The sequence below is a fragment of the Stigmatopora nigra genome, chromosome 11 (genome assembly GCF_051989575.1).
Source record: "Stigmatopora nigra isolate UIUO_SnigA chromosome 11, RoL_Snig_1.1, whole genome shotgun sequence".
In the NCBI taxonomy this organism is placed as follows: domain Eukaryota; kingdom Metazoa; phylum Chordata; class Actinopteri; order Syngnathiformes; family Syngnathidae; genus Stigmatopora; species Stigmatopora nigra.
The window spans coordinates 2584592-2610833 of NC_135518.1; the positions used below are offsets into that span (position 1 = coordinate 2584592).

Sequence of the window (26242 nt, forward strand, 5' to 3'; positions counted from 1 at the left end):
AAACGGTCTTTAGTGACATGACGTTTTCTGAACGGCTTTATCCTCACTGGAATCGCAGGGGGTGCTGGAGCCTATCCCAGCTGACTTCGGGCCAGAGGCAGGGGACACCATGAATCGATGGCAGGCCATTCACCCCACACTCATACCTATGGGCAAGTCCAATCAGCCATTCATGTTTTTGGAATGTGGGAGGAAACCAGAGTACCCAGAGAAAACCCACACAGCCTGGGGAGAAAATGCAAACTCCACACAGGTGGACCAACCTGGATTTGAACCCCCGGACCCCAGAGCTGTGAGGCTGATGCGCTAACCACTCAATCCGACGGGCGACGGTGGCCTTTAATGTTTTGGTTTTAATGTATTTAGTTGAAATTGTCATTAATGTTTTAGTTTAATGTATTTAGTTAAATTGTCTTTAATGCTTTATCACACCATCCCTTTTCCGATCAGGCTGAATGCTTTCAACTGGTCCCAGCGTCCTCTATCAGTCCTAGCAGCAAGGCTTCATGTGATCGGTCCACTACTCAGGCCCATTGGAGAGCCCACTCAGCGATTTCCGCCCTCGTTCGCATCTCGGCGCATCGTAACCGGAACTCCCACCCCCTTTTCCAGCCTTCAACAAACGCACAATCTTTTCTATGTACCATGAGCGCCCTCGGTACATCACTTGCGTTACGGGAACGGCCTGGGACTCGGACAGCACGTCAAACGTTCCCAGAGAAAATTAAAGCAATGGTGATGCAGCACGGCAGCGACTAAAGACCGCCTCCGCCGGCTGCTCACTAGACAGACAAGCTAGCAGCCTGGTAATCGCAGCTAACGGAACCAGCCCATCTGTCTGTCACCGCCCTCAACTCATTGAGCCATCGTGTTAGCACGCCAAATGCGCATTTAAGATTACTACTTTTCTCGTCTGTCGATGAATATCAACGGGTAAGTTAGACATTTTTGAATAAACAAGCCTTAGCCAGCTATTAACGAGTAGCAAGGGGGCTAGCAGTCCGCTAATAACCTCAGTCTGAATAAGGAATGAGTCGTGAGGAAATGTCATATTACAGAACACAACACTACTCTGCTTCCCCTCTGACCCGAAACATATTATTTCACCAAACACTGTGATACTACGTAAGGATTTAATTATCCGTCTACGATGCTGTTTATAAAGTAGCCACCCATGCATTCTCGGAACCCCTGGAAGCTGAAAGCCATTCGTGCTTTGCATGCAGGGTCACGATATGTACTTGTTTATCATTCTTACAGCCATGGAAAGCGTTATGCCAAAATCGTTTCACTTTTCCACCTGATGCAAGCATCTGCTTTTCTCAAGGTAATTGTCTAGTGGTTGAAATGTCGTATCTGGTGACAATCCAAGAGAAAAAGGTATCGGAATTCCTTAGGAGATGCAAAACTAAGATACACATTTTCAATTGAGATGAAGGCTTTGTGGTGGCTACTCCAATACATTGATTTTCCTTTCCTCAAGACACTTTGAAACCATTTTGGCAGTCTGTTTAGGGTGACAGACCAACCGGAAGATCCATTTGCACCCAAGTGGTAGCTTTCTGGCTGATGTCTTGAGATGTTGCCTTATCTCCATTTAATGTCCTTTCTTTTATGATGCTATCTATTTTATGAAGAGCTCCTGCTGCAGAAATATGGCTCAATAACATGATGCGTCATATTTGGTTTGGTGTTCTCAGGTCTACCAGTGTCCTTTTTATTGCAAATGGGCCAAACAGCTTCACTTTAGTTATCAAGCTATGAGATGCATCCAGAAATTAAGATCTTTGTTGTGGTGTCTTTTTGTAAAATGCAATCTGTAATTTTTCATTAGGAGATACGTATGCATGTCAGTGCAAGTTTTGTTTCCATGTGGATACTAATTACATTTACGTATTACTTTATCCACCATCTTCACAAGTTCTTTTAAATTTTCTTCTGGGCTTGTCACAAACTCAGACCAACACACATACATCTTTTGGATACAGATCCCATCATCTGTCTGAGTGTGTGTGATGGCTCACATTCACCTGATTTTTATACTTCAGTGTAACTGTTTGAACATAACATGTCACCTACAATCATTTAGGACAGTGGATCTTAACCTGGGTTTGGTCAAACCCTAGGTGTTCGTTGGAGCCTCTGCCACGGAGGTCAAGATACATTGACACATCATGTCTGTACACAATAACATGACCATCACTGGCTGCAGATGATCACGTGACATTGCTTGGCCAATCAGTGCTATGAGGAATTTATATATATCTTGAATTTGGAAAAAAAAATCACTTTTATTTTACATTAAAGTATGGTTTGGTGAATGTGCCTATGAAACTGGTGGGGTTCAGTGGCCCCAACAAGATTAAGAACCACTGTTCTAGGTAGTGCACCCTAGGTTCAGCCAGAATTGTGGAGCTCCACTACGTTTGATTTCTTGTCTAATATAAACGTTTGACAGCAAATAATACAAAAATTTCTTGATCATTATTGTGTCATATAACAAAAATAAATAGTTCTGGTAACTGTCTGGCTGGAAACAGGAGAGGTTTACCCTGAAATTCCACCTTGTCTGATGGCAGTCCATTTATGTCCGATCCACCTGCAACCAGCCCACGTTTCACAATGCCCACTGCATGTGTCTCTTTTACAGTGCAGCTACCTCAACTCTATAGCGTGAAACATAAGAGCTCATGTCTTTTTGATTAACATTACTAGCTAGTAGTGATAAGTTACACATTTAGTAAAATGACAGAAATATAATAGGTTAATTTAAAAAAAATTGGATCCAATATAAGGGCTGCTCTAAAAGGATGTCAAAGTTTTTTTTATTATTATTATTTGCAATACTTTGATATGCCAGAGAGGTAATTTCAAAATATTATTTATTTTTGTGATCATATTAGAAAAATATTGCACATGTGGGCTAAACATGCACAAATCCTTTGGTTGAGTTTATTTAATTCTGTTATACACACAAAACCACACAAAGATTACAGCTTTAGGAAAACAAATAGTTAATTCAGTTCCTTAGATATTGTAAAAATAAATCATATTCTTTTGTCAAATGTTTTTCATTATTTTAGGTGAGGTTCCCAAGAATTGCCTTGCTATGTGTCCAAAATCTTCATCATTCTTGGCTGCAGCCAAAGTGATCTTCGAGGTTTTTTTTTCGTCAAGTTTTTGTTCAAGTGGCTTTGGGCAGAGCTGAGCTAAAGGAGTTCAGCAACCAGCCTGTGTTCAATTAAAATGGTTTTTCTGTCCCATTCGGATTGGAACTGTGTGGAGCAAAGTCGTATTAGGTGAATTTTAGGGGTCAGTCTGATTGACTCCAGAAAGTGAGAAAAAAAGTTTGATTTGCTCAGTGTACAGTCCTCTCCAAAGGTCTTGGGACGGCAAGCTCAATCTAGATTGGAGTTTGTAAAAGTACAGAATTCAAGCCAAAAAGTTTTGGATTATGTTATGGACTGATGGGACCCAGAGGGATAGAAAGTAAAAGTTAAGAATGCTGAAAAAAATGATCCAAAAAAACTACAAGATCACCTGTGCAATATGGTGGAAGTAGTATCATGGGGCCCCCCAAAAATAAAAGGCTAATTTGGGATTGCTTGAATATTCCTAATGAATTGTTGGGCTTTTATTTTTACTTTGGTCCACATAGCATATTGTTGGTGTCTTTTGGACATTTGTTTTGGCAGGGTTGACTTAGCTGGTGGCCAAACTTCCCGTCAGAGTGAGGGCGAAGGCTTCATGTCGGAGACATTTAAGTATTGCTATGCAGCGACTTTGGTGGTTTGTCAGAATATTACTGTAAAGGTGGTTCATGTCACAAAAATTATTCGACTGGTGCCTGTTAGAACCTCAAGATTGGATGATTGCTTGGTCCAAACTTTGCCAGTTTAGATAATTAATTTTTCATCCTGGCAAAAATGTCACTTCCTTTTTTTTCACTTTCCATATGTTCAAAACATTAGAGCATAATCCTAGATCACATATTATAAATGACGTATATCAATATTTATCACATCAAATATCCACAACCCGCTAGGATAAGTGTAACAGGAAATGTATGAGAGGTTCCATCTCATTTTCTGAACCGCTTTATCTATCTTTATTTATTAGGGTCGTGGGGGGTGCTGTAACCAATCCCAGCTGTGGACAAACATGCACACTCTCACCCATACCAAGAGGCAATTTAGAGTGTACAATCACCATGCATGTCTTTGGTATGTGGGAGGAAAACCGGTGTACCTGGAAAAAACTCACACAGGCCCGGGGAGAACATGCAAACTTCACATAGATGGGCGCGCTAACCACAAAATCCACCGGACCGCCCCGCTTGTAACAAAACATATGTAAACATAAGTTTAGCTTAAATGAAGAGTTCTGGTGTTGTTCAAGGCCCACCTTTTTCAGGTCCTTGCTTTGCTTTTAAATACATATTAAATCCGCTGGCTTTTATTTGATGAAATTGCTGCAGGCATAAAAAAAACAGTTTTTTTGGTCATGTTTAATATCGGTTTTGCTTTATTTTTACGTATAGAATTTTTGTCGATCCATTGTCCTTGATGTATTTCTTTGGATTTTATCAAACGAATCTAGCTAGATTATGCATCAAACCATGATAAATGTAGGGAATGAATCCGTTTTTAAGAGTTTTGCATTCTAAGTTATTGGTTAATATTTTTGTTATCCTTCCAGAATGGTGATGGCGGCACTTTACCTGTTCACCGGTCACTTCTTCACTGTGGGACCTCATAATCTTTTGGTGTTAGGGTTTGGCAACACGGGCATGAGATAATAAAGTCAATCAGCTGCAACAAACGGCACTCGCTGTGGTCTTGAGTTCGTGCTATCCTCCCTGCCACCTTATTCCCTCCTGTCCTGCTCTGCAACGTGCGTCGACAACCCTCGACATGACCACCCCGGCACTTTTACCCCTCTCTGGACGCCGTATACCCACACTATCTCCGGGCGCTGCCTCCTTCCCGCACCATCGTGCCACCTTGAGGCTGTCTGAGAAGTTTATACTGCTGCTCATTCTTAGTGCCTTCATCACCCTGTGCTTCGGCGCCTTCTTCTTCCTGCCTGACAATTCCAAGCACAAGCGCTTTGACCTGGGCTTGGAAGACGTGCTCATCCCCCACATTGACTCACCCAAAGAGGGTAAGCACGCTTTTGGACAAGTGATCATTCATGGTCAAGGAGGACACGATGAACATAGACACAGGTAAAATTCAATCTTCATTTTGAAATCTTGTATTGTTGCCTTTTCTCAAGTTTGCACATTGTGTCTCAGTGGGAAGAACATACATTTTTCTCCTTTGACTTCCCAACATGAGAAAGCAAATTCTGGGAACATTGTATGGAGGCTCTCCTGTTTTTGCAGTTGAGGCCATAGATGCAATCAGCAAACACACCGTAATTGTTTTTGCAGTGTGCCGTGTTATTTGAAAGGCCCCCCATTAAAATTTGTGCGCGGACAGGAACTGGGCGGGGTTAGCATTGATCAGATCAGGCTCGTTATTGATGTTCTTCCCATCATCTCAGCTCTCTCTGATTAAGTTATTGAACAAAACGCAGATGAAAATGTAGATGACGTTCTGTAGTGCTTCTCCATAAGCAAGAGGGCACGACACCCACGAAAGTACTGGTGTGTGACGGGGTAAAAAATAACCCCGTCCAGTTCCCGCCCACCAATTTTGAGGGGATTTATAAAGGTTTTACATTCAATTTTGTGCAAGCAGAACTACAGAGCCAAGATAGGCAAAATAAATATAAGTTGCATTTTTCTGTTTAGAGAAAATAAAATGAAAATGTTGAAATTAATAAAACATGCAAATTCATAGCTACTTAAAAACACTTAAAATAAATACATAAAAAATAAAAATTAGAATGGGTTGGATAACTTTATTCATGCCTTAGTTGGGAAATGTCATTGTCACAATAGCAAGAGTGTGAAAATGCAGATACAGGAAATGCATTTTAGACATAAATAGATAGGTAATAAGTTAATAAATATATAAATAAATGTATGAATAGATCTATAAATAAAGAAACAAGCACGTTGCTGAAATATATATACACCCTGAATTGTTGGCCAGCCAATTGCAGGGCACAAGGAGACAAACAACTATTCATGCTCGCACTACCCAGGAGCATAGAGTGTCCAACCAACCTACCATGCATGTTTTTGAAACCCACACAGAGAGACTTTTAGTCCTTTGGAGTTTGATTTAATGCTAAGTTGTTTTGAATTCATACTTTGAAGTTGTTTAAATGTGTCCATGTGCACAAGTTAGCTTTCTCCTTACTGCACTATGGCACAAATAGAGCATGTTTGTCATTCACGTTAATACATTAATAAATAATTTTCTTATCGTATTATTTCATTTTTTTTCCTCTTTGTCACTTCCATACAAAATTGGTACTACTTTGATCATTTTAAAGGGTTTTGGTAGGTTTTTTTTTTTAGTATCATTGAACAAATTACAGAATTCACATATAAAATACTGCTGTAGATAAGAAACATTTTTCCATTGATCTGAAACATAAAAAAGCCATTTTGATGTTTCAGACAATTATGTTGCTGAAACATTTCAGATATTTTTCTGAAATACTTTTTTCTTTCTTTTTTTACACAAGGTCATAAAATGACAATGTTGATCGATATTTTCATCAATTTCATTTTAATTGTCTTAAATCTGTTTATGTATTGATCCAGATCTATGTGTTCTTAGACCTCTACGATAACTTGGTTTTCGCAGGGAAGATGAAGCGAGCCTGCGTGACAAGATTCGTGCAGACCACGAACGAGCCCTGCAGGAGGCCAAGGAAAAGCTGCGAAAGTCACGTGAAGAGCTGCAGGCTGAGATTCAGACAGAGAAGACCAAAGTTGTGCAGGAACTCAAGAAAAAGGATGCTGAGCCAAAGCCCTTGCCACCCGTGCCCATGCCCAAGGTAGTGGCTGTTGGTGACGGCGAACCTATTGAGCCCGATGTCAAAGACAAACGTAACAAGATTCGAGAGGTAGGAAGCGTGATCTTAATCTTTCCATTGGCAAAAGCACTCAAGATGTAATTTTATAAACAAAAAAGAGCCGTCTACTTTACTATCCCGCCAAGTACCGTCTGGTTTAAAAAGATAAAAAGCTCCTCATTGCTGATCAAAAATTTTTGGGGATGGTTGGGCTAACTTCCTCTGCACTGTGTACATTTCACCATGGACAAGTTGCAAAAGGGAAGGGAGGGATGGATGGATATACAGTCATACCTCTACTTACAAATGCCGGTAGGTACGAAATGTTCAAGTTCCGAAAGATTTTTATATGCACAGGAGTGCCCCAAGATACAAAAAAGATCAAAGTTATGAAATCCCCAAAAAGAAAATGCATTTCCTTATCCGTTATTTCTTTTTTTGAAAATATTGTCACGGATGCATTGATTTTCACTTTAGAACCTCGCTACACTCTACTGGGCTCTCAATGGCTGTCTCACAACGACCCTCCATGTTTCTTTGACTGGAGTTATAGCTTAAACTTATGCTTGGAAGAAGCTGTGGCCGAGTGCCTTCGACGGACTCGCAGGCGACAACAACTCTTCATGTTTCAAGATACTCTTGTTTTTTTTTTTATCGTTGTTTGTCGTTTTGGGCTTGAAATTTTTCTTGAAGGAAGCAGTGGTTGCCGAGTGCCTTCGACGCACTCGGTCGCGCCTCAACTTCATCGAAATTGTGTCGCGCGGTTAGGCGATGTGGCTTGTAGAGAATGTTGACGAGTTGGTCAAGGGGCAACAAAACGAACTCTTAACGAACTCGTAGTAGAAGTTAATACAACGCTCGGCAATACACAAGGAATTCAACAAGAAGTCGGTTGAGGAGGAAGCAGCCACCATTCCAACAGCACAAATCAGAAAAGAAAACAGGGGATCCTGAAAAAGTGTTCACGAGTCATGCGATCGCCCAATTTGACGACGTTTGTCTTGCGCGTTTTATAACATTAAAAATCAAATGTCTTTAGATTGATTTTTCTAAAAACGTCTGTCAACAAGGGGATCTAAAATCCAAACAGGTAGGAAGCAGTGGCAATAAATAAAATTGATGAAAATTAAATGTCAAAGAAATTATAAAATAATGAAAGATTATAGGAGGAAAACCAGAGTACCCAGAGAAAACCTATGCAGGCCTCGGGAGAACAAGCAAACTCCAGACAGGAGGACCGACATGGACTCAAACCCAGGACCCCAGAACTGTGAGACCGACACGCTAACCAGTCATCTGCAAGGCCAGCGTTTGACTTCCCGTTGTATATAAATTTTCCAAGTAAATATATTGTGCAGAAAATGTCTATAGACATCTAAGAAAAGCTTTGAACACAACTCAATCCAATCTCTACTTGTATCATCCTGATCCAGAGTTTTTTTAAGAATAGCCCGAGTTATGCATGTCATATCTGTTCTAAACCGTGACTGGACGATTCGCGGAAAGACGTTTGGGCGGCGGACAGCTCGCCGAACGCATGTTTGGGTGCCGGACAGCTCGCCGAACGAACTTTTGGGCGCCGGACAGTTCGCCAAACGGACGTTTGGCCGACCGGACAGTTCACTGAACAGTCGTTTTGGGGAAAAAAATGCAGCGATGAAGGGAAATATGTCCATTCACGAAAAGGCCAAAAATGCACGCAAATGGGTTTAAATCCAGCCGAAAAGAACATTTAATGATTAAATATCAAATATTGGAGCTCTTTGGACACTAGAACCGACCGACCCCCAGGTGAGTGATTTCCCCGGTAAGATTCAGCGATGAAGGGAACTATGTCCACATACGTCTATTCACGAAAAGGACCAAAATGAACAAAAATGGGTTCAAATCCAGCCAAAAAGAGCATATAATGATTAAATACAAATACAGGGGATTTTTAGACCGCAGAACCGGGCCCAGGCTGGTATATTTCCCGGTAAAATTGTACTTTTGAGTTGGTACCTGACCCACTTGCAATGAATATATTTCTACCAGATACAAGAGTTCTGCCGATTCAAAACAGTGCTGAGTGCGTGCGGGTGTGTATAAAAAGCAGGCTTGCTCGGTTCTGGTGGGTCATTTTACATGGGAAAAGTGCCTAAAATATGGGTGGGTGTCTAAGGGAAGTTTGTGTCTTAAAAGAAACAGTTCTGGGTTGATGTTGTGTCAAATATGGGGAAATTTATTAGAGAAGAGTGGGTGGGTGTTTTATAACTGGGCGTCTTCGGTTCTGGAGGGGTATTTTACCCGGAAATTGTGTTCCATGTGTGGGTAGATGTATTATTGACTAATTTGTGTAAAAAAGATTGGTTCAGGAAAGTCCTGGAATTCCGTTTACCCAGAAAGTGTCATCAACATGGGTACTTTATTTACAAGGAATGTTAGTATAGCAACCAGACCCAGTCGGTTGTGGAGGGGTATTTTACCCAGGAATGTGGTCTCATGTCTGGGTAAATGTATTTTAGACTTTAGATATTTAATCGCCCAAACGTCTTTCAGCTAATCGTCTGAGTACCGTTCTAAACATAAACAATAAAGAAGCGACTCATACCTTTCCCCTCCATGCTTTCCTCTCCCCAAATGTCTGTACAAAGCTCGTACATGCTACAACATACTGAAAGTATTTAATATTATGATGAGAATGCAATTACAGTTGTGGCTTGTGTACACAGAATTTTTCAGACCTAATTTTACGAAAAATGTATTGCACAATTTTATCATCTAGAAATTTAATGATACATTAAGGACAAAAACACTACCTAAACACTGATAGTCGTCAAGATGATTGCCACAGAACTGTTTTGTATTGGTGAAATTTATCATGATAAATTGACAAACACGGCAAGCTGGTTGAACACACACATTTTCGTAAGTGAATGGTTGTCCACCTCATTGTGCCCTGCGATTGGCTGGCAAACAATTCAGGGTGCCCCCTATCTGCTGCCCACAGTTGATCTTTGGAAGGATAAGTGGTGAAATAAATGAATGAAATAAATAATGACACAATGCTTAATTAATAACCACCCTTGATATGCTTTGTTGTTGTGATGTTTCAGATGATGAAACATGCATGGGACAGTTACCGACAATATGGCTGGGGTCACAATGAGCTCAAGCCCCTTGCTAAGAAAGGACATTCTACAAATATCTTTGGTAAGATTTCTGACAAAGGTTATTCATCATACACCCAATTCCTCTACAACAATGTTTATCAACCACTGTCCCGCGATGCAGAAATGATCAGGTGTGCCTCGGTAAGTTACAACAAGTCATACATTGTAATGTTCTGAAAGAAAAAACGTAATATTATGACAATAACATTTAACTTTTACGAGATTACCCTCTATGATGATCATTAAATCATAGATTGTACTATTACAATCTAACTATTTTTGCCTATTTTTTGTAATGTGAAACGAAAGTTGTTTGGCTTCACGGGCCTCAACATTTGTCGACGTAAACACAAAACTGCTCTTTGCGTAATGTTAGGAGATTAAAGTAATATTGGTCACTAGTTAGCAATAGAGGATAAAACGGAGCATGAATGCAAAGGAACAATGACCCGGCCAAAATTAGCTATTATGAGATGCAGGACAACAGAGCCGATCCACTAAAATATCCAAGCTAATTCTCCCTGGCATTTCCTTTCTTTCTCTTTTTTTTTTTTTTTTTGGATGCCTCGTAAATACCTGTTACTAAGAGCGGCCTTACTGAAAATGTCCTTAACTCTCTGACCAGTTAAGGACAGCCTGTAATATTTGTCTTACTTGATATCAAGGTCCTTCTCCATTTTATGTAAATATTTTGAAAACGTTGCAAAAATCTAAAACTTATCTTGGGTTAAAAATGGTTAAGTTCAATCTTTTTTTTTTTATTGTAAATGAGCATATATGAACTAAACTTACACTTTCTTTTTACTAGGCTGAAAGTAGTCTGCTTGCCAATGGTGATGATGTCCTCAATTTATTATTTTATTTATTTCATATTTGCACAGTAACTTTCAGTTTGAAGGCAAATTTATAAAAGTACTGACACCTGTCAATTTCTGTAGGTTTTATTCTTTTCATAGTGTAAGGAAAGAGTTGTCTTATCTTTATTGCACAACAGAACAAAAAAAATACATTTTAAAATCATATTTACATTCTCTTTTCCTATGACGTGAGGTAGCATAGTTACTTTCAAAATTGAATGAGGAAAGTAATTTATATACAGTGTTCCCTCGCTACTTTGCGCTTCAGCTATCGCGGACTCAGAGCTTCGCGGATGTTTTTCAGGATTAAAAAAAATAAAAGATTTAAGGATATTAAGTTAAAATTATAAATTACATCATTTTACAAGAGGTGGAAACAAAATATTCAATAAGAATTAGTAATTGCATCAAAAAAAAGGCCAAAGAAATAGTCAAAAACATGGTGAGTTCAGGAATCGCATTGATGACGTCATGGCTGTTTACAGGCGCATCTTCACCGCCCAAAAAAAACAATGTTCACAACTCCCAATAACGATGTTTCTTACGTGCAAAACAACTGCAGAAGATCCTCCATCCGGACTACTATGATATTTTGCTTGGTGGTGCTTTTGTGCACGTGTTATACGTTTCTTTAAGCATTTTTGAAGGGGCACGCCTACTTCGCGGAAATGCAGCTTTTGCGGAGGTTCCCGGTTCCATTAACCGCGATAAGCGAGGGAACACTGTACTTATTCACAGAAGTTTGAAGTTCAAATTTGAAAGATAAAAGATGTGATAGTTATTGTGATAATTAGCGATTTCTTTTTTGTCGTGATAACAATTTTTATGACATCGCCCAGGTCTAATTCTGCCTGAGATTTTTTGGTTTTATGCTCAGAACTTTTACATAACTAGACACTTATGTACTTCAAACAGTGCTATATAATAGTACAGTGGTAATAAAATATTATTTTGCGTCTGATGCAGCTTCATATCGGACGTGGTAGTTTAAATTAGCCGTTTTTTGATTAAACCTCTTAGAAAAAGTGCTCGTTTACTAGTACGAATGGACAACGAGGGCAGAAGCGCTTGGCTAACCTAGACTGCCAATCTTTTGTCTTGTGAATTGGCGTACCTGTGCAGTCCAATATGTAAGTTAAACACTGAATTAGTGGTGAAATCGTTAGCCTGAGCCCGAACCCGACCCGTAATTCGGGTTGAGTCGGGCTTAAAATGTCAATCATTAATTTGGTCAGGACGGGTTTCACTCTTGCTGAAAAAAAGTATACTAAAACGATGTGTAGTCTTTCTCGCTGACTTTTTAAAAGATAACATCTTTATTAGAATGTATACTAAAACAATGTGGTGGTACTAAACTGAGGAATACTTGTTATAAAATAAATAATTTGGATAAAACAGAAAAGGCGCTGTAATGTAATTGTAATTGGAGCCGCAGAGCCAGCATGCTCTGCGCATGTCACGTGAACGCACCGCACCCTCTTAATAATCTTCTCCGCAAGTCCTCATCTATTTTGTCCTGGTATCCCCAATATGGAAGACCAAGAAGTTAAGGACGGCGCATTGTTCTCATACGAGAGCAAAAAGACTGGCACCTTGACGCTGAGTAGGCATTTCAACAGTTGTACTGGTTAAAGTGACGACCGCAAACATATTATTATATAAAAGATGTAAATCTTTATACAGTCTTGTTAAACTTAGATTTTTTTTACAAAAGACAGGCTTTAATCTGTTATAATAAATCACTTCTCCCGACTCAGGACTCCCGCGTCCTCAAAAATAAAATATGAAATTTCTGGTTTGCTTCTGGCTCAATCCTGCAAATCAAGTTAATTCGCCTGGCTCGTGCCCGGGCCAGGCGTTAATACATCTTCATAAACGTCACTAGAATATGCACAAATCTGTCTTAAACTTTCCTTATTTTTCACTTTTTCATTCCAATGCCTTTTCTGCTGAATGCAGATAGTCAATCTTCCATTTATATGCAATATTTTTCCATCAGAAAACTCGCTTTCAACTGTAGCTTGCTGCATGTTTTCCAGAGAACATTCTTTTGATTTTGATTTAATTTATTTAATAAGTTTCATCACATATTAATGAAAATATTTACATTCATGTTAATGAACATGTAAATTTGTAAGATTGTAGCCGAGGGCTTATTTCCATCTTTAGTCCCTTTTTCTAGCTTAAAGACAAACGATAACACATACTAGACACACACACACACACATTCTTATTCAATTTGCACATACTCCGACAGTCATTCCATCTTAAAAGAACCGCATTTCTTTATTACTTTGGCTCGTTTGATAAAAGCTTGGCAGCAGCTCCACCGAACCGTGAGCTATATGCTAACCTGCGAATCAAAGGCACCTGTGCAGACCGCGTACCTAACGCAGCCAATAAATGTCGTTAACATTTACTCATGCCCAAGAAGTAAACACGTGTGAGTGACGTGAACCGCATCATATCATTGGCTGGATTCAGTGTTAGTCATAGCTTTATCCGTAATTGCTGTTTGTTGTCGTTTGTCAGTAACAAGCTGCCATTCTCTGAGTTGCGTTGAAAAATGGCACAGAAAAAAAATGTAATTTGTTTATTCTTTTTACAATACAGGTTGGATTTTATTTTGTTGCTGCATACTTTTGTTGTGCGCAAAGACCAGAAGAGTGCGCAATTGTGCACGCACACAGCTAAGAGGGAACATTGTGTGTGACTATTTCAAATCCCTGAGGTTTTTTTGAAACTTCTTAAGTACCATGTTTTCACGCCTGTTGGATGCACATAGAAGTCAAACTCTTTTTCCAAATTGGATGGGGAACTGATTAATTCTAAAAATCTAAATGTATGATTTTCTGATTCTGGGTTTTCATCATGTTTTTTTGCAGGGAATTCTCAGCTCGGAGCATCCATCGTGGATGCCTTAGACACACTTTACATCATGGGCCTTCATGAGGAGTTTAAGGACGGGCAGGAATGGATTGAGCAGAATCTAGATTTCAGTGTGGTGAGTGCCTACCACATTTTTTGGATTATAAGGTGCACCATCAAGAGAAAAGTTCATCATCATACATAATGCACGCCCAACTATAAGGTGGATTAGTGCATCAACGTACTGTATTTTCTGGACTGTAAGTTGCATTTTTTTTAATCGTTTGCCCGGAGGTGCGTTGCAATCTATACCCTAATGCAGCTTGTGTAAAATAGTTTACCCAATAAATTGGTACTTTGAGATACGCGCTTAATGCTTTCCGGGACTGAGCTCATATGTCGATTTACTCGTATCGCAAATCAACGTTTCCCATAGAAATTAACTAAATACAAAATAAATTGTTTCCACCCTCTGAAAAAGCACCAAAAACAGAATATTACAATGGAAAAACATATTTTTATTTGTTTTAATTCACTTTCTACTAACAGTAACAAATAACTGGTGGTTATGATGTTTAATGATAAAATGAGCCATTATTTTATACAATGGGGCATTGGTGGATGGGGAAGAGAGAGAGAGTGATGGAAGACATTATGATATTAGCCTCATGCATCTTAATAGTAATAATTTACTCGAACTTTGAGTGGGATGGCTCCGTAAGTTTTCTCCTCTTTTGCTATGTCAAGTACTTCCATGTTCCGAACAATTGCCATCATTCTCCAATGCTGTTTAGTCTTAGTAACTTCTTCAGAAGAAGCAGGATTCTTGTGATAAAATCACAAAAAAAGTAGAAGTGACAAAAAATAAAGCATGAAGTGAGATGATAGATGGACACCAAGTGCAGAGAGGAGCAATGGGAAATGCTGTGAAATGTTGTAAGATCGACAATAAAGCCGCCAGCTTCGTCAGGCTTTTCATTATTTGCAGTGCCTTACGAAAGTATCCGGCCCCCTTGAACTTTTCAATCTTTTGCCTTATTTCAGACTGCAAACATAAAGATATTAAATTCAAATTTTACGTCAAAAATAAAAAAACAAGTGGGATACAATCGTGAAGTAGAACAAAATATATTGAATATCGTTAACTTTTTTAACAAATAAGTACCTGAAAAGTGGGACGTACAATATTATTTGCCCGCTTGTGTTAAATATACTTTGTAACGCCTCTTTTTGCTCCAACTGGATTTTTTTCCATTGCCATTTTGCTGAAAAACAGCTCGAGCTTAGTGAGGTTTGATGGAAATCTGTGAGCAGCAGTCTTCAGCTCTGCCCATAGCTTCTCGACTGGTTTCAGGCCTGGAGTTTGACTTGGCCATTTTATCACCTGGATAAGTTTATTTGTGAACAATTACATTGTAGATTTGGCTTAATGTTTTGGATCATTGTCCTGTTGGAACATGAATCTCCATCCCAGTATCAGGTCTTTTGCAGTCTCCAACAGGTCTTCTCCCAGAATGGTCCTGTATTTGGCTCCATTCATCTTCCCATCAGTTTTATGAGCTGTTGCGAAAGAAGCATAAATTGGGTACTTTGCTCATATTTTTACAATGGAGTGGATGCATACAAACAAACTTGTCGACTTCCCCCTTCTGATAAAGGGCAGCAGAAACACTGATGACCTTTTCAGTCATATCAAGATAGAACATGCAGCTGTAATTGAGAATTGCAAAATTTGCAGCAATTGAAAGATGCTGTTTCAAGCAAACAAAGGAATTATCTGCTTCCGCGGTCCAATAACGAGTATTCGAAAGGTTTCGCATACCCTGTGCATTGACCATCTGCCGGAGTTTATGGGTGAGTTCAGCAATATCAGGAACATGTCTGGAGTAGTTACAAAGGCCATTGAAAAGCCAGCATGGATTTGACATTTGTTGGTTTTGGGTGATGAGAGATAGCATCTTTGTGAGAGGGAGACATTCCTTTGCAGTGGCGTGAAATCAGGCGTCAGGCAATCTGAATTTGTACATGGAACACTTCAGTCCAATACAAGGCAAATGAGAAAGGAAAGACCAGGTAGCTCCAAGGCAACATGTTACATTCAGATTGAACTGCCAGCAAGTGGTCTCCCACATACTATGCCAGAAGAACACCATGGGGCAGTACATTTCCAAGTGAAAGCAAAAAAAATGCAATAGACGAGGTCAAATAATTTTCCCACGTCAGATCGTCAAAGAGAGAAGAGAAAACCTCAATTTTGCATCAGTGTTAAACTTTAAAAGCGGACATGATTGCTTAAGAAGAATAGCTGTTAACATTTGTCCTGTTATCGCTCTCGGCACCGTTTGAAGCCAATTGGTACCACCAGATTCTATAAGTGGAAGTATCTGGCGTAAGGAGGCGGCAAGAATGGCAAAACGGGTAATGACGATACCAGACCAACATTTTCTTCTTTAACAGCCAAACGTGACAACATTAACACAAATGCCATAGCTATCATTCTTGCATTAGCGTTCATTTCCACAACTTTCATAACATTCTCTCTGACTCGTTTACCTCTCGTAAAAGACCTGTTTTTTTCACATCCAATTTTAGACCCTCCGCTAATCTAACAAGCCTATTCTGCTTCTTTCATTAATGTCACCAAACTCGCAGTCTTCCACGAATGTGCCTTCCCAGCGGTATTCTATTTTGATCACTGCTTCCTTGTTAAGTTCAAGAACTATATTTGTTTTTTCCTTTCCTGTAATTACACAAATTAACTAATCAAAATAATAATAGGAAAAATACAAAAAGCAAACCAGGCTGCTTTCTCCTTAGGAAAACAGCTTTCCCGTTATCTGCAACATTTACATTCACATCAATTAATATCCAGAAACAAATGCACACATTTATAATTCTGAATAGAGTGGAACCCACTACAATGTAACCACCCCTTGTTTGTCAAGGTTAATATTTTTAGCATAACTGTGTCCTTTACAACAATTAAAACTCATTGCTTATAAAAGGCAAAATAATCAAGTCCCAATTCATTCAATAATGTTTTTTGCGTTGCATATTAAACTCAGTTGTTTGAAATTCAAAATATCCCAAATCTTATTGTCTTTTTTATCAAATGTAACATTCCATTGTCTTTGGAGTTTGTCTATCGTCTCCTATAAAACTTTCTTAATCAACATTTTTGAATAGTCCAGCATGAAATTAAAATCTAGTTACATTTCTATCCATTATAGTTTCTTTTCTTTCTGATCATTTACTCTCTGTAAGTAGGTTTAGTCTCAATTGAAACGCTTTCACCCCTTTTTTATGGAGACAACAAAACGTATACAAAAATGTCCCTATGGTTTATGACATTGATCCTTGAGCAATAATCTTTTGCATTGCTCCCCGAGCAATAATCTGTCCAATCAATATTGGAGTGCTTGCCATTACGTCTGATCACATCAAAAAGTTTATCTTACCAGTCTCCTCAAATGTTCCAACCTAGAGGACCTTCTTACAGTGCAAAGGTGGATCCACATCCTCCTTTCCAGCTATTTTCAGGTCAGCTGTTTGGTCAGCAACACTTGTGTTGGCCAGTTCCAATCGTGTAGTGAATAATGGAGATTTGTATGGTCTACCAAATTTGATTTGAACATATGTACGTGCAGTGATTTCATAGCAAAATAAGGAACCTTTTGCCAATTCAGTCAATTATTCTGTTAGCACAATTTGGATGCCATTATTACTATAAATCAATGGTACTTTAAAATTTCATATCATGCACTGTCTTAGTTTTTTTTTTTTTTTTTTTTCTGTCTCAGTGCTCCCAGATTCCCCATTTTTGAAATCGATTCCAAGTTTCTAAATCCTTTCCCACCTTTATATCTGATCAATTAATTATATCTTGGTGGCCAGCCAATCAAAAACAAAAAGACAAAACAACCATCCATGCTCACACATCAGTGGTCTGCAATTTTCATCACTGGTGAAGACCGCCATCCCAAGTCTGGGCTTCTTGGCAGCTCACCACCTATTGCTGTTCTATCACCAATAATCATTCTTTAAATAAATAGGTTAACATCATTTGTTTGACATCAATTGTTTGATGCTAATGCAATCCGTGATAGTCTAATAGTCATTAATATGACTCCTGCTAAAGCATATTTCACCCGCTCAGGACAAAAACAGGGAATGTCTTCCTTGCACTGAAAACAATCCATGTCTCTTCAGTCCTAGGGAAATCATGCTCATCCTAAATTAAGTATTTAATCTAAACTTGCCGCCAGGTACAATTTACCGAATAATTTGGATAAATGCCATGTCTGCATTGTTTTCATGTTTGATATCCCGAATAATTTGGATGAATGCAATTTCTGCATTGTTATCCTCATGTTTGATATCGTTAGTGTTCTAAATTATTCTTAATACTTATGTCAAAATCGCAAATCACTCGTTTTGCTAAAATAGCTAAATTGCGCTAGCTGAATTCCTATTGAATTTTTCATCCGTTTTGTTTACACAAGATAAGACCCATTTTCTGTAGCTCTATTAAAACAAGTAAAATCTACAATAAGTAAATTAGAGAAAATAACCTATGTCATAAAATTGTCAATTTTCTCATCCCTTCTTTTTCTAACCTGCTCTGTCTTTCTCTGTCAATACTCTTACTTCACATTCTTTTTCTTTCTCGCCACTTACTTTGTTAAGAACGTCTTATCTTATGGCCGTATTTTACGCTATTTCTCTCTAGGGATGTCCTTTCTTAATTTATTATATCTTTAATACTTATTTTATTATTAGAATTGGTGCAGTTCAGTTAAATTTGATAGCTTTCTGACATGGACTTGTTTCTTCAGCATTGTCCACAAGTTCTCAATGGGGTTTAAGTCAGGACTTTGGGAAGGCCATTCAAAAACCTTAATTGTAGCCTCATTTAGCCATTCCATTACCACCAGAATTTGAAGATAATCATTTTTGTTCATTATCCCATTTACTCTCAATAAAGTAACAGTTCCATTGGCAGCAAAACAGCCCCACAACATAATACTATCGCTTGACGGTAGGCATGGTGTACTTGGGGTTAAATGCCTCACCTCCTCCAAACATATTGCTGGGCATTGTGGCCAAACAGCTCGATTTTAGTTTCCTCTGACCACAGAAATTTCCTCCAGTAGGTCTTATCTTTGTCCATGTGATCAGCAGCAAACTTCAGTCGAGCCTTAAGGTGCCGCTTTTGGAGTGAGGGCTTCCTTCTTGCACGGCAGCCTCTGAGTCCATGGAGATGCATGCAAAACACACTTGACTGTGGACACTGACACGTGTGTTCCAGCAGCTTCTAATTCTTGGCAGGTCTGCTTTTTGGTGATTTTCGGGTGAATCTTCACCCTCCTGACCAATTTTCTCTCGGCAGCAGGTGATAGCTTGCCTTTTCTTCCTAATTGTGCCAGTGACAAAACAGTGGCATGCACTTTACACCTACAAACAATTGTTTGCACTGTTGCTCTTGGGACCTGCAGCTGCTTTGAAATGGCTCCATGTGTTTTTCATGACTTGTTCAAGTCAAGGATGACGCAAACCCAGACGTGCTTCCATTGGTTGGTGCAGCGGTACAAGAGTTAGTGTCAGAACGCAAGAGCTAGTGTTGGCGACACTTTGATGTGCCAAAGCATCGCTCCCATAGGTCAATGTAGGAGCACTAGAGTGACCGTTGGCGCTACATTGATGTGCCAAGGAACTATTGATAGATTACAGAAGAACTATATGTTTTTTATGTATGTGGGCCTCATATAGTTAGTCCTCTGTCGGTTTCCTTAGCTAGGCTCTTATGAATTTGGCATGTCTGCCGTAAGCCTTAGCATGAATCGAAAGTGAATTTTCACCCCTGTTCCAGGCCACTCCCATACATGTTGAAGGAGTCAATACGAATTATATCATAACATAATTGTTGAGCTTTGTCAGCGGCCTGTAAAAGAAAAAAAGGTAGATCTTGGAGCAAAAAAGTTTGAACACTCTTTCCCAAAAATATATCTTTGAGTAGGCCCCATGAGCATGTAGATGCCAGGCCAGGTGGCGATCTAGATATCAACTTTGTTTTGTTTTTCTTACAATATGAACATTTTATATTTGACATGTCTGTTCTTTGTTTTAAATCTATGCAAATTCCCCCCAAAATATTATTTATATTCCAGTGTTTCTCTTTTTCCCCCTCTCCCTTTTATTTTGCATTTTTTGTTTAGTGTGACTTATAGTCCAAAAATATATTTAGTACTCTGTAATTAAATTTTTCCATTGTTGTTGTTAGTGACTTCCTCAATCTTGCAGTTAGTTTTGCATATTACTTGTGTGAAGTATTATCTATGCTGTTTTTGACAACTCCATATGATAAACCAAAAACAATGACTGATTTATATAATAAATATATTAATATATATTTATAATATTTATATTATCATACATTAATAATACCTTCGTTTTTTGTGAACTTTTTCCAGAATTCTGAGGTGTCTGTTTTTGAGGTCAACATCCGCTTCATCGGGGGCCTCCTGGCAGCATACTACCTCTCTGGTCAAGAGGTCAGTACTTGTGTAGATAATGTGTATATTTTGGTTAAGTCGGGGTCAAACCTAGGTTCTGGATCTGCATGCGGCTCTTTAGACTTGGCTTAGAGGCTCCTTTGTGCTTTCTCACAAATGTTTGAAAACGGACAAGAGAAGTATATTTTTGTTTTAATATGGTTTCTGGAGGAGGACAAACATGACAGAAACATTCTTATGATTTCCAATGATGTAAGAATGTACTGAATAAATATTGAATTTTAACATTTCTGTGAACCAAGATTTGCTATATATATATATATATATATATATATATATATATATATATATATATATATATATATATATATATATATATATATATATATATATATATATATATATATATATATATATATATATATATATATTCAAAATGATTTGCTGAGAACCTTAATTCAAAGATTAATCTCAATGTTTTCTATGCGCACCAAAATACACAAAAATGGCTTTAAATCCAGCCTAAAACAGCATTAAATGAATAAATGCAAATACCGCAGCATAAATAAAAATACTGGTGATTTTTAGGGACTATAACGGAGCCCAGGTTGCTTGATTTTAACCCAGTACCGGACCCAATTGCAATAAAATTATTTGTCCACTAGGTGGAAGAGTTCTGGCAATTCAAAACCAGTCTAGAGTGCGTACAGTTGTGTATTAAAAGCAGATCCACTTGGTTCTGGTGGGTCATTTTGCACGGGGAATGTGTCTAAAATGTTCTTGTTCTGCGTGTGTTTGGCTGTGAATAAATGCCCTTGTTATTCTAAATGAATGACCGAGTTTGAAAAACATGTACACGCACGACCGGGGGCGGGGCGAGTGCGTCGGCGCAACGTCCTTCGGCTGGCTATCCGGTCGGCTAACTATCCGTTCGGCTAACTCCGTTCAGCCAAACGCCTCCTCGGTGAACTGTCACTCGGCCAGACGAATCGCCCGAGTACCGTTCCAGCACCCCCTGGGACCATTTTGAGGATAAGTTTCAGAAAATGAATCAGTAAACAAATACTTGAACAATTTATTTATGTCACAATTATATTGAAATCAGGCCTGTGCATATACCAACTGTAAGGATTATTACGCCTGTGTATTGGAACATATTACATTTTACCACACCAACCTTCTTTTTTTTCCTAAATCCTTTTTCATCCATTTCTTTTCTTTTTCTCTAACTACAGTAAGTAATTTACCAAATTGTAAAGTATTTGAAAATTCAGTAAAACATGATCTGAAACTTTAAAGCTCAACACTAAAAAATTAAATATTATGGTTGAAATTCAGTTCATGATGATAATTCCATTTTTTTGTCTCCTTTATAGATGTTCAAGTTAAAGTCAGTACAGCTTGCTGAAAAGTTGCTCCCTGCCTTCAACACACCCACAGGGATCCCATGGGCTATGGTGAATCTGAAGAGGTGTGTAGTAATTATTTAGCTATTTCAAAGGTGCCTCTTGAGATGAGCGCTTTTTCCCCTTACAGTGGTGTTGGTCGCAACTGGGGTTGGGCATCGGCTGGCAGCAGCATCCTGGCAGAGTTCGGTACACTGCACATGGAGTTTGTCCACCTAACCTACCTGACGGGAAACCCTGTCTACTATCAGAAGGTAACGCCTTTCTCTTTAAGATTATTATTGCATTGTGCCTGCACGGAACAATATTCCCCATAATTTCTAGTAACAACCCGGGTATAAATTTGCCCCTTCATGACTGACAAATATTGGTCTCTCATTTAAGATTTACTTAATACTTTTTGTTTTAATAAACGTGGTCCGGCCAGGAGTCAAAGTGCAACATGTCTATTTTAAAGGAAGGATGACAAAACATAGCAACTGTTCCCACGGTCCCCTAAAAAGCCTTAAAAAGTATTGAATTAAATATAATTGAATGTCTTCAATGTCATTATACTTCTATAATGACAAAAAAGGCATTCAATTACATGTATGTCCAGTGGTTTTCAAGCATCTGTTGTTAGTGCCTTCAACAACCGTGCAAGCAGACACATTAGTCCAGGCGGCCACAATCCATTTGCAAATAGTAGTGTAACTAGCCTGGCGCTTTAGTTAAGCCTCCGGAAATTAAGGCAAGCTCAGAGTTCATTTTCGTTACTTGGTTTTTCACCGCTGCTTCGGGGGCCTTAGAAACCAAACCAAAATTGTTTTGCAATAAACACATGCCCACACTATATACGGGTAGCTTGTAGGGATGTGCCTCTAGCGTCTGACCCCACCCACGTCTGCCTTCTCTCTATATAAGAAGCGTGTCGGCAAGAAGTGTGCTCATTCACTCTTTAGAGATTAAACACGGCGGTCTGCTCTGGATAGGTGCCTTGTCTATTTTGGAGGAAATGTAAGACTTTTTAGTCTGCCTTATAGTCGTGAAAATACGGTAAATTTGTGTGTTATCTTACGAGCGCGTTGCTGTGCAAAAATCTCTCTCGCTCTCTCCCCTCTGTGAAATCTGTCTAATTTTAGTACTATCAATACGGTAAATTTGTTTAAGTTACGAGCGTGTTGCCGTGCAAAAATCTCTCTCCCTTCTGCAAAATCTATCTAATTTTAGTACTATTAACATCATAACCACTAGGTATTTGTTACTCTGTTAATAGACGGCATATTAGAACAAACAAACAAAATTTACCATTCCAATGTTTTTTTTTTTGTTTTTTTTTAACATGGTTGGAATGACTTAATTTGTTTTTAGTTCATTTCTATGGGAAACGTTGTTTTGAGATACGATTAAATCAACATACGAGCTCAGTCCCGTAACGCATTGAGCTTGTATCTATCTCAAGGTACCACTGTACAATAATACAATACTACTTTTAAACCGTTTAAAAACAATTCTAAAAGTATACTAATTTTTTATGAAATATTTTAGTGGCAAAAAAGAACGAAAAATATGTATTAAGCCATTCAAATGAATTAGGCATGTAAATATATTTTTTATTTGTGTGGAAGTGTGAATGTATTGTGAAATTGGTGGTTAGTTAGGTAGAAAGAGGCCTATGTGTTACATCTGAGAATACATACGCATACCAGTGGTTCTCTGCTGGCCTAAGAAATATCTGAATCACAGACTGATGTTAATTATATTTTGTCCATGAATACTTATTAAATAATTCCAAATTGTCTGTTAGCTTCCTTTCATTGCTTTTTCCTCCTTTTTGTACTGATTCCAGATGTGTGTTTTCGTATTGAAGCATTTAGCCAATCACATTTCAGCCATTATTTGTTGCGAGTTTCAGAAATCTGCCTCAAGGCCGTCACAATCAGTTCTGCAGGCTCCGCTGAATTAAACAAGCGTCAATAAGACTGTTGCTTTAACCAATCAGAATTCAATTTGGTGGCACCAAGGCCTTCTCGCAGGCATAGGGATATGTCATTGCCTTCTCGCAATAAAGTACGCGGCACATATTTACTCACACAGGACGCACGTAAAAGTTAAAAAAAAATCACCAAAGTGGACGCCTTTCTGACGCACTCGTGAGTAGGTGAATGGGTGAAAAGGGAATGAGTGTGCGCACATCATGGTTAAAGCATGACAATACTATTAGCAATCAGCGATGACGTCTTCGTCTGCTACCAGTGACCCAGATGATTCGTTACATTTTAAACATTGTTTACAAGGTACTTCGAAAACTCGTATTTAAAGTGCTTTAATTTAACCATTAAAAAAGGGTGCACAAACTTTTATTTTCCAGCGCTTTAGTGTCATCATTATCAAGATTAAAGCAAACACAGGGGACTCTGGGGAATAATCCAATTTTGGGAATTAATGATTCTTTAATGTTTTACCTTTGCAATTACACAATCAAGAGTGTTTTATTATTTTTGATGGATTTATGACTGGAAAGAAGTGAAAAGGCTTCATTAAATAGTGCCGTTCTTTTTTTCAGAAACAGGACAGTTAACTTTGAAAGAATTTTCTCTATTAATTTTTTTTTCCTATGTAGAAATTTTATCCAGAAACTACCATTTTAAATGTTTTGAGGTGGTGGAAGAGGTCAGTTAATTTGTAAATGTATCTTTTATTTCTTACTTTTACTCTATTTTTAGTAACAAAATATCAAGATTTCAAAGACACCTAGTATTTTCATTAAGAATAAATAATGAATGCAATTTAAATGTTTCAAATCAATTCTCAAATCACAATGTACAAATGAACAAAATTAATAAATGAGAAAGAAAATTAGACAAAGCTCTACAATGATTCAAATTTTTGAATGGAATGTACAATGTCTTAATTTATTTGCAGGTGATGCATATCAGAAAGTTATTAGCCAAAATGGACAGACCTAACGGGCTCTACCCAAACTACTTGAACCCCCGTACAGGTCGCTGGGGCCAACGTGAGTACCACTTTCTTTGGTGTAGTATTCGAATGTTCTGCTTTTGAAATATAAGTGTATGTGTGGATGTTAAACAAGGGCAAAGGGTGATATTTATTAGGTGTGTCAAACGTATGCCTTGAGGGCCAGAAGCAACCTGCTTGAGTGTCAGATCTGGCCCACAGAGTTGTTGTTACTGGCAGGCACTTGGAAGCTCATTCATACCCTGTACATACAGAATCAAAAAAAAATTAATGTGAACTAAATTCACACTTTCTTTTTACGAGGCTAAAAATAGTCTGTTTGCCAATGGTGATGTCTTCAGTTGATTATCTTATTTATTTCATATTGCATAGGAGCAACTTCTGGTTTGGAGGGAAATTTATAAAAATAAAGATGCCCGGCAAAATTTCTGCAGGTTTTATTCTATACTTTTTCATAGTGTAAGGAGGGAGTTGTCTTATCTTTATTGCACCACAGAATAACAAAAATACTTAATATTTCCTATTCTCTTTTTTATAAAGAAAGCTTATGTTGTTACTTTCATGTTTGAATAAGGAGGAAAGTATTATTTACTTATTCACAGAAGTTTGAAGTTTCAAATTTGAAACAAAAAATGTGATAGTTATTGTGATAAGTATCGATAGACTGATATTTTTTTTATCATGAAACCATTTTTGCCATATCGTCCAGCTCTACTTCAGACAATTGTTATTTGCTCAAATTTTGTTTCACATTGTCTTGAACTAAAATGCACCTAAATGCCTTTTTCGGAGGTTTACCATTTCATTTATTCATCCATTACATCTTTTCATTTAAATAAAAACATATTTTTGAGGTTACCGCAACCAAAATGGCGCTGTTTAAGCGGCAGCCGGCGGCCACGGTAGTTTTGTCCACTCTTGTTCGTTTTGTGTTTTGCGGCTTTTATGTTTTAATGATTTGATGATTCCATTTACTTTGATTTGCTTTGTACTTTGTGCTTTGCTGTTTATTCTGTCTAATCACCCTCTTGCAAATGCCACAATGTAATTTCCCGAATACGGGATGAATAAAGTTATCCAATCCAATCCAATCTAAACACATGTTATTAGTAAAGATTCTTTAATTACAAATCTTTTAAATTATTTATTTTTTAAATAAAGTCCCACTCCTAATAGAGGCTGTATCATATTGTATTGTCAGTGTAATTCTGTTGTAATGAATTTTTAAATATTGCAACAGTAGAGCTGCAGTAGGCCTGTCACGATAACAAATTTTTGTGGTGATATATTCTCCTAACTTTTTTTTCATCCATTTTCTGAACCGCTTTATCCTCATTAGGGTCCCGGGGTGTACTAGAGCCTATCCCACCTGACTCCGGGCCAGAGGCGGGGGGACACCCTGAATCGGTGGCCCGCCGATCGCAGGGCACAGGAGACAAAGAACCATGCACGCTCACACTCATACCTAGGCGCAATTTAGAGTCATCTCTTAACTTATTGTTGTTATAGTT

General features: G+C 38.3%; 1 protein-coding gene and 1 long non-coding RNA gene across 3 annotated transcripts in view; one reads left to right on the forward strand and one right to left on the reverse strand.

Annotated features, from left to right (window-relative positions):
- Nucleotides 1–536: 536 nt before the first annotated feature.
- Nucleotides 537–26242, forward strand: part of man1a2 (mannosidase, alpha, class 1A, member 2) — a 36169-nt gene continuing 10463 nt past the window's right edge. Inside the window, exons 1-9 of the mRNA XM_077728280.1 lie at nucleotides 537–933; nucleotides 4699–5227; nucleotides 6765–7026; nucleotides 10071–10167; nucleotides 13870–13988; nucleotides 20323–20403; nucleotides 21741–21835; nucleotides 21901–22024; nucleotides 24675–24768. Coding sequence (XP_077584406.1) covers nucleotides 4914–5227; nucleotides 6765–7026; nucleotides 10071–10167; nucleotides 13870–13988; nucleotides 20323–20403; nucleotides 21741–21835; nucleotides 21901–22024; nucleotides 24675–24768 — 1186 coding nt within the window. The 5' untranslated portion in view covers nucleotides 537–933; nucleotides 4699–4913. The remainder of the gene's footprint in view (nucleotides 934–4698; nucleotides 5228–6764; nucleotides 7027–10070; nucleotides 10168–13869; nucleotides 13989–20322; nucleotides 20404–21740; nucleotides 21836–21900; nucleotides 22025–24674; nucleotides 24769–26242) is intronic.
- Nucleotides 14402–26242, reverse strand: part of LOC144204351 (uncharacterized) — a 35123-nt gene continuing 23282 nt past the window's right edge. For both annotated transcript variants that reach the window (XR_013327875.1, XR_013327876.1), the window contains exon 3: nucleotides 14402–15412. This is a non-coding gene — a long non-coding RNA (uncharacterized LOC144204351). The remainder of the gene's footprint in view (nucleotides 15413–26242) is intronic.